This window comes from Elephantulus edwardii, unplaced genomic scaffold (genome assembly GCF_000299155.1).
Source record: "Elephantulus edwardii isolate Elephantulus edwardi_28Jun2011 unplaced genomic scaffold, EleEdw1.0 scaffold00005, whole genome shotgun sequence".
Lineage (NCBI taxonomy): Eukaryota > Metazoa > Chordata > Mammalia > Macroscelidea > Macroscelididae > Elephantulus > Elephantulus edwardii.
The window spans coordinates 24,391,936-24,401,542 of NW_006399755.1; the positions used below are offsets into that span (position 1 = coordinate 24,391,936).

Sequence of the window (9,607 nt, forward strand, 5' to 3'; positions counted from 1 at the left end):
CTTTTTCAAGTTCTGCATCACTTCATCCCAATCCTCTAAAGACTAAAGACTGTTGGCTTTGTCTACTCTTACGACAAAGGACATATGTAGCCACTTCTATTCAACCTAATTGGACTTCAGAAAATAACACATTGAACCCCAACAAAATAAATTTCAGAGGTCAGCTAAAGATAACGTAATCCTTCTCTCTACTCCAAATGTTAACTGCCTACTTTCAATTAACTTCACTAAAGAAATAAGGAACGTTTCTCCTTTATTTTAATCACACCCTTTCCTTGTCAAAGAAATAGACTCAATACTCTATTTCAGAATTATTCTTCGTCTACAACTCAATTTAAAGCTGCTTATAGACCACCTGGATTAAATCTCTGTGTGTGCCTTTTTAACACCCAAAATCTATGTGCTTCAAAACTAGTTCAAAATATTCTGTACCCCTCATCAAAAGACAGGCCACTGTTGTCATAGTACTCCTAAAACAAGTCTTAGAGCAGCCGTACAAAATCGACAATTTTTTCTCCCTGTCCAAGCTGTCCTGACTTCTCCCCTTCTTCAGCCCTCTTACAGTAATTGTCTTAAACTTAAGGTTTGGTCCTTGCCTCATATGATTTCTCTCTAGTTTTCTATAGAAGCAGATGAAAGCCATTGCCAACCACAGAGTCCACGAACTCCTCATATTATCAACTGGGTACCAAACATTACGCTCCATCATCAGAGCTGCCAACTCCATTGCCTAAATCCCACAGCCTTTCCCCTCTTTTAAATCATCACCCCCATCCAGCATGAAGTAGTTACAAAAGAGAACCTCAGTCAGTGAAAGAAAAGAAGACACTCATCCAGGTAGATTAACACAGTGACTGCAGCAAAGAGCTCAAGTATGTAAGAATTGATGAAGATGATGCAAGATAGGACTAGGTGTAGACCTATTTTTCACATGGTCTCTTATGAGTTGTTCTCAACTCAATGGCACTTAACAACAATGTCATTCTGGTGTTCTAGTGCACTATCTATTACACAATCCAAATAAAAAATAAGATGATGTATAACAAGGTCTTTTTCTTTTTCCCCAGAGACTTTAATGTGGCTCCCACAAGGTCTTTTGAAGACTAACAATGAAATATATGATGATGAAACAAATTCTATGAGAATAAAATAGAAAAATCATACTGATTTGATGAGCAATAACAATATATACATAAATTTTATTTAAAAATGTATTGAGTTGAAAGAATAACTTCTTTCCTGTAATTTTTATTGAGAGTTTAAAGAAAAATTATATGGAGAACTTGCTTTTCTATTCAAAAGAAAATCCCCTAAAAGCTGGACTGTATTCCAAAATAAAGTGGAATTTCTCTCTGCTTTAGCAGCCTCTTCATTAACTATTCTCCAAAATTCAGGTATCCTGGTAGGAACTGCAAAGAGACAAGGAGTCCAAGATGTATTAAAAATATTTTTAAGCAATATTTGAAGCACACACATAGCATTTTTTCAAGACAAATTTATAACCTTCTGCTGACCTTTTAAGTCTTTTACAACTGTATAGGCAGTAGGACTCCACCTGCTCCAATCTCCTATTCCGTCTAGTCTCTTACAGCGCACCTGGACAACATAGGCTGCACACAGGTGTGACACCACAAGACTGGCCGACTTTGATTTTGTATCATTCACCTCAACCACCTGCAAAATAAAACACAGTATTATCCTTAACCATTGCTAAAATATATGCATCAAAATCAATCCAAAGTATACTCAAGAACACACAAAGAAAACTTTAATATTAATATGAAACTTACAGAAACAGAGTTTCTGCTTCATAAAGACTCATATTAGATGCAGACTGTGAGCTTTTTCAAGATAAGAATTTGTTTATCTACACAATTATTTGCTTCCCAATGACAATGTTTGTTACTTAAAAATAATGTAAAAAATGATAATTCTAAAAAATAGAATTATAATTTGTAACGTTAGGGTTAGGGAAAAAAAGAAAAATATAATTATAATTTAATAACAATTTCAAGACCATTCCTCTTCAATTTGTCATCCCAAAGTAGTAATAGTTATTATTGTTGCTAAGTGTCACAAATCATAGAATCCTATGAACAATGTGAACCTTGCCCTACCCTGTGTCAATCTCACCACTGCTGATACTCTCAAGCCCTTTGTGCAGTTACTATGTCAATGATGTGGTTGAGGTGCTTCCTTTCTTTTTCTGAACTACATCTTTTTTCAGTATGATGTCTTTTTTGAAGGACTTGTCCCTCTTGACAAAATGCTTACAGTAAATGAGACAAAATTTCACCATTCCTGCCTCTACCACCCTGGTTATACTTCCCCCTTGACAGACTTGTTTGTCCTTTTCCATTCCATGGGGTACTCAGTAAGCCTTTCAAACACAATAATCTAAGAGCATCAATTCTTTTTCTGTCACCTTATTCACTGCCCAGCTCTCATATTCATAGCAAGTAACTGAGAAGATTAGGGGTTGAATCAAGTGAACTAAGTCCTTAACTGACATTGCTGCTCTTAGATACTTCGTAGAGGTCTATATATTCCCATTACATATTCCCAATGCAACATACATTTTTCTTTTTTGACTGTCAGCACTAAGCATGTGGATTGTGGATTCAAGTAAAATGAAATTATTGACAACTTCAAATTTTTCTCTATCAGTCATGTTGCAGCCTTTCAGTCTAGTGATGAGGACTTTTTTCTCTTGATGTTGAGCTGTAACCCGTATGGAAGGCTGTGGACTTGACCATTTACAGAAAGTGTTTCAAATCCTATTCACTTACAGAAAGCCAAATTGTGTCATTTGCATAGTGTAGTTGTTAATGAGTCTTCTTCCAAATCTTATGCCACATTCTTCTTCATCAAGGGCAGCTCTCAAATTATTTGTTCAGCATTCAGACTAAATAGGATCGGAGAAAGTATACAACTCTGACATACATTTTTCTTGATTTTAAACCATGCTGTGTTCTTCTCTTGTTCATTTTAGACAATAACTTCTTAAAGTTGCATAACTGTTTTAGGATTCCCATTCTCAATATTTGCCATAGTACTTTTGTATAATCAATAAAGCACAAGTAAAAATACTTCTGGTAATTCTCTGCTTTCTGACAATATCCATCAGACATCAGATATGACATGGTTGGGGTCAGTGCTTCTTCTGAATCCAGCTTAAATTTCTCAAATTCCCCTGTTGATGTGCTGTTCCAGATGTTTTACAAGAATATTTAGCAAGATTTAAGTTACATATGATATTAATTGTACTATTCAATGATTTTTGCACACTGTTGAATTGCCTTTTTTGGGAATGGTGACAAATATGGATTTTCTGGTAAGTGGGCCAAGTATTGTCTTCCAAATGGTATAGGCTAGTGAGTATGTTTACAGCTGCATGTGTTAAAGACACCTCGATTAGCATCCCATCAATCCAGGGCCTTACTCTCAATGCCTTTGAGCTGTGGTGCTGAAGAAGAGTATTGAATATACCAAGGACTGCAAAGAGAACAAACAGGTCCATCCTGGAGAGAGTGAAATCAGGCTACTCCTTGGATGCAATGATTCTGAAGTTTTATCTATTTCATCTGACATACTTAGGGCATTTTGCAATAAGTAACCATTCCTTGGAGAAGGACATCATGCTTGGAATGGTGGAGGGACTGCACAAGAGAGGAAGACCTTCAATGAGATAGTTGGACTCAGTGACTTGGGTAATGGGGATAGGTGTATTTAGAGACAATTGAGTTGGCCCAAGTCAGAGTAGGTTTCAGAACCATTGAACATTGGGTAGCTATGAGTCACAAGCATCTCGAGAGCACTTAACAATAACAACACCTGTATATATCTTGGCAGTTTAGTGGAGGGTAATAAAGTAAAATTCCAGAACTGTAATTAGAGAGATCTAACTGGAGCAAAACAAAGCATTCTCTAACAAATTAATTGATGAGAAATTTCATAACTGGGAGATCTGGTGGCCTAGTACAAGAAGCTGTACTGCAATCCCAGAAGTGTGTGGTTTGAATCCACCAAATGTTCTGCTGGAGAAGGAGAGACAATCTCCTCCTGTACCAGTCAGATCTGATTTTACAGTACACATACACAAAATAATTAATAAAATAAAAGAAAAAATTAAAAAAAATTATAGCAAAAAGTTTTCATGGTGATCTTAAAAGACCTATAGAAAATGCTTAAATAATTTTCTATGACCCTATTGAGAAGTTTGGAAGTTCCTCCAAAAAAAAAGATCAGTAAACATGACATTTTCATCAAACAATCTAAAATACACAAATCCTACAGGATCACTAGGAATTTAAACACATTGGACAGCAACCAATTTTGTTCTGTAGGCGTTCTGGTGGTTTAGTACATAAATGTGAATGGCTGCTAACAAAAACCCTCAAGACTCTAGTCCACAGTCCCTCTGAGAAAGAAGGATGGGCCGTCTCTTCCCACAAATGTTTAGAGCCTCCAAAACAATGTGGAGGGTCACCTGGAGTAAAAGTCCACTTGACAACAGTGAGTTTGATTTGGATACAAATAACATGTATCTATGCATTGGAGAGAATACAGAAACTATTTTTATATACGATACCTTCCACTGTATTTCTTTTTCATTTAAACCATAGCGAATCTGGCATTGAAATGTATTCCTCGGAAAGCCAGGATTTTCCCAGGATATATTCAATAATCCAAAGTGAGTAGTAATTTCAGCTTTCACACTGGTTGGAGGCTGTGGTTTAGCTAGAAATTTGAAAATTAAACAATATTATTTATCAGCAATTTCAGCAATAATAATTTTTGACCAACATTATTAAGAAGTTATAATTTTATTATAAAGCAATACAACTTTCAAAACCTTTCTAATTCATTCACATTTGACCCCCTAAAACTTAATATGGTATGTAATAAAGGTAGTATGACTGTTTTTCAAAACATTTGATGGAAAAAGATCAATGTCACTCTTTAACAGTAAGATCTGATTGTAAATATAATCACTGACTGTATGAGAAAACAATATCCTATAACAAAATCAGCAGTAAACTATTCCACAAGGCACTTTAATTAAGGGATAATACAAGTAGTGCATTGATTTCTACATGTATAACTTTGAAACTCACCAACTGTCTTTTATCATTTCTAGGTCAAGGTCAGTAATAGTCTTTCACAGACTATAATTTGAAGAAAACAGAATCTTAATGCCAGAAGTAGAAGCAAAGATGACCTGAATATTAAGTATGCTTTTTTAGATAACTTCTTACAAATAAATATAGAAAAACACAAGCAAAATGGCTATTTATTATAATAACTATAGAAATGAAAAGAAAAAGGTTGTTTTTTTTTCTCATTACCTTTTCTTGTTGCTAATCTCATAGTTAACTAATATCCAATGTTTAGCTTAGAGTTGTAGTCACTGCTTAAATTTCCCCCATGTCTTTATGTTTAAGAGGGCTGGTCTTCTTCATAATTTGGCTCAAGGCACATGGGAAATTAAAAAAGTCCCTAAGCCAGCCTTCTGCATTTCCTAACTTGATTATAATTCCAAGCATCAACTTCATTCAAAGCATATATATATAATACTGAGTTCCTATCATATTTGTCTTATATTACATGTGAGTCTGTGAGGAAGCAGAGGAGGGGGAGAATATTCCCTGATATCCTAGATATGGTGGCCTAGTAGGTAAACACTTGTGCTACTAAATCAGAGGTGACATTTCTCTGGAGACTGGAATCTGCCAATTGCTCCATAGGAGAAAAATCAGCAATCATCTCCCTTATCCACAGCCTCCCTAAGCTTGTTGAAGGATTAGCCATGAATGGGTTGTGACTCAATGGTGATGACCTAGTGAGCTACTTACCACTGGGAAAGAAGGATTTAAAGTAAAATCACTCAAAATCTAACTAAAATAATTCATTTTAGGGGCAAAGGAATTGATTAAAACTTTAGATTGAAAAAGCAAATCTAAAAGCAAGACATATTTATTCTCAATTTAGAAAAATGTGCATTTAAATTCAAATTCAAGTATGTACTAAATATTGGGGGACAGGAGGATAAATATAAATGAAATCTTGAATTTTGTCTAATTTCCCAATAATATAGTGTGTAGTGTCCTGACGTGTAAGGAACTGGAGTGCCAAATCAAAGGCAGGCAGTTAAAATCTACCAGCTGTTCTATGGGAGAAAGGTGAGCCATCTCCCATTGCAAGTTACAGCCTCTGACAACCCGCTGGAGGGTCAGCTGAGAATTGGCTCTGACTCGATGACAATGAGTTGAGGTGAAAGAGTGCCAAATGGCATTATTTCACTGATACTGTATGATCATGGATGGGTTTTGGGGTATTTTTTGTTCGCTTATATGTTGAGAGTAGAGGGATATAATAAGTACTCAGTACTTTTATATCAGAGGACTTTTAGTTCATCACTGTCTCTTTTGAAAAGAATATTTGAAACCTCAAAATAGTTATCAGCTTTGATTATTTTCTCTTCATTTCATTTTACTTATTTTGAATACTCTGATTTTCTACAAAAGCTCATATTTTTAAAAATTTGGTTAATACTCTTCATATTATAAAAATCTTATAATATTCAGATAAAATGTTAATCAGACTAAGAATACAAGATGATTTCATAAACTTATTGGTAAAATAATATACAAATATCCTCATTCAGAATATCATTACTAACTTTCATTCATAGTAACTGATGTATTGTTAAATTATTGTGAGTGAGAGCTGCCTCTGACTTGCACTCCAGTGATGGCAACCTAATGTACCAACAAGAACAGATCATGGGGGGCCACAGGGTTTGCAGTGGCTGATTTTAGTCTCTCTCCATCTGGAAGCTCTGAAATAAGCAACATGTTCAGCCTCTACTGTTAATCAGGTGGTGGCTGTGCTTGAGGTACATCGACTGAAAAAGGAACCCAGGTCTCCCACACAGAAGGGAAGAAGTCTACCACCGAACCATCTCTGCCTTCTACTTGTGAGATAGCATGCTGAAAATTTCCTCATCACAGCAAAGATGTACTATGAATTATCTTTAATAAAATCAAAATAAAACAACAATTAAAACTTTCTATGGCTGATTTTTCCCCCACAATCCCAATGTAAACAGGACAACTTCCACCCTGTCCCTCTCTCTAGCCACAATCTCTAGGGTGCTCATGAAATAGCAAAATACAACAGTACCCCTGAGTAAATCTCTATGGACATACAGAAGTGAGAAGGAAGACACACAATATAATTTAACATACCCATAGACTGAGGAACAAAACATGTTGGTGGTGAGTCAAGTGAACCTAAAGAGTGATTGACATTAATCCACATTGTATAGCTAGATGATAGAGAGAATGGCTGAAATATGCATTCATAATATCCATCACTCTGCAAATGGCAATCTTTGGGTTCAGATATGGGATGAATTGTTGGGGAGTCAGGACAAGAGTGTGTGCTCCTTAAAATGTAAAAAAAAAAGAAAATGAAAATACAATATTAATAAAAGCAATTAGATTGATTTTTTTGAGACTTCTACTTTTGTTGCTTAAAATAGTTTTGTAAAATGTTTAAAATGGATTTTCACATTATAAACTACAATGTTAACTGTATCACAATTGTGTCCCTTAAATGAAAAGAAACAGCAATCTTTATTAAATATAAAACATTAATATAAGTGGTAATGCAATGGAAATAAAAAAGTATTGTTCTAACAAGGAGATAATGATGCAAGTAGAACCAACATCACTTTGAAAATTAAATATCTATATGTAATCTAGTTTTAAAAGTATAGACAAAAGTAGTAATGGGGCATTCTTAAGAATGAATATTGCACATTACATTCCACCACTAATTGACAATATAATTGATAATAAGTGACAGATTAACAATATTCTAATACTTTCTAATTTAAATTAAAAACCCTAAAATAATATGAATACTGAGTGTATATAAAAAACATTTTATTAAGCACATTATTCATTTTCTTGGAGAAGAAAAGCATTTTTTTGCCTTTAAAATAGCTTTCTGCCACTATATGATATTTAAATGAATAAAGTAGTAGAATCTTCGAACACAGAAAAAAGAGAAAGAGGGTTGTTATACTGAGACATTGCAACCTATGTACAAAATAAATAATAGATAAATTTAGTGGAAAATTAATATGCTTTCTAAATTTGTACCCAAATTGGAACTAAAAACAGGAGAGAAAAAGTCCTCTGCATTTTGTAAGCAATGATTTATCCCATTCCTTCTTCTAATTGTCCCTAGTAACAACTAACAAACAGTGGGGTGTTTTTCCTTGGGGAGAGGGGAAGATGTAGTAACTATTTCCATAAAGACAGAGTGAAGATATTAGCAGTAGACAGAAAAATCTAAATCTTCTGACACCTGTTCAATTTGTTACCACAGGCTTGTTTTCTATTTATTAAAAATTATAACCAAGACTACATATAAAGGGATTTGATAAGGCATATAACTGAGGTATGAGACATATTCTATCTGTTGAACATAAGAACATCAACGTTACATAGAGAGAAACATCCACTTAGAATCTAAAAGTACCATAATTAGTATCATAACAGCTACCATCATTGAACATTTGCTATGATACGATTATGTCACTTCATTGTAATCACACGAAATGTAGCCCTTAATTCTCATAGAAATCCTGTAAGTCTTATTTTATTTATCCACTTTAGAGATTAATAAATTGAAGTTTAGAGAGGTTAAGAAATTTACTCAAGTATATGCATCTAGCTTCTCGATTCTTCTGTAAATGTTAGATATACAAGGCATAAGACTTAAGATACTTCCACGCAAACAAAAACTTCAAACACTTCCTTTTAAAAACTTTTTTTTCAAAAAGTAAGTGTCATGCATAGAAAACAAAACAGATTATAATAGTAAAATGACATAGCATGCACACATTGTGATTTAAGATAAAAGCATGTGAGAAATATAGAAAAAAACGCTTTCGGTGTGTCAGTTAAGAGTAGTAAGTTCTGACTCAATGGCACTAAACAACATTGACAACATGAGAATAGACAAGCAATTTTGGGAATAAAATTCAGTATTTGGGGTGAAAATTTATTTTTTCAAGTAGGAAAATACTAGATTTTAAGAATGGACAAATTGTAAAAACCAAAAGGCTTAAATACAAACACACACAGTAGAAAAGTGCTTGAGAGCACTCTTCATACTTGAAAAGTGTGTTTTAAAAATGAAAAAAAAATGTCTATCTTCTCCTATTCAAGGACAATATTATTCAGAAAAATAATATGGGGAAGGAAACACTACAGGAAGGTGTCTTCTGCAAATAAATGTTCACTGCCATCAAGTTGACCCAAAGCTGACCCATCAGGGGGGTTTCATAAGCTGTAAATTACAAGGGAAGAGGTTGCCCACCTTTCTTTCATAGAGGAGCTGGTGGATTCAAACTGCTTGCCTTTGGTTAACCGCACAACTGTTTATCCACTAGGCCACCAGAGTGCCTCATTTTTAGAATGGAAAAGAATGACTATAGATAAGATCAATTACTACTCATGACAATAGGAATTTTCCCCTCTTTCTCAAATGGCCTCACTTAATTCTAAAGCTGACATACTAATCTTCAACA

The 9,607-nt window shown here is 34.3% G+C and overlaps 1 protein-coding gene across 1 annotated transcript in view; it reads right to left on the reverse strand.

Moving 5' to 3' along the window:
* Nucleotides 1–1,248: 1,248 nt before the first annotated feature.
* LOC102852003 (leptin receptor-like) overlaps nt 1,249–9,607 on the reverse strand; it is a 201,200-nt gene continuing 192,841 nt past the window's right edge. The window contains exons 8-12 of the mRNA XM_006879839.1: nt 7,606–7,615; nt 7,251–7,450; nt 4,592–4,740; nt 1,515–1,674; nt 1,249–1,409 (exon numbers count right to left, since the gene is read on the reverse strand). Coding sequence (XP_006879901.1) covers nt 1,249–1,409; nt 1,515–1,674; nt 4,592–4,740; nt 7,251–7,450; nt 7,606–7,615 — 680 coding nt within the window. The remainder of the gene's footprint in view (nt 1,410–1,514; nt 1,675–4,591; nt 4,741–7,250; nt 7,451–7,605; nt 7,616–9,607) is intronic.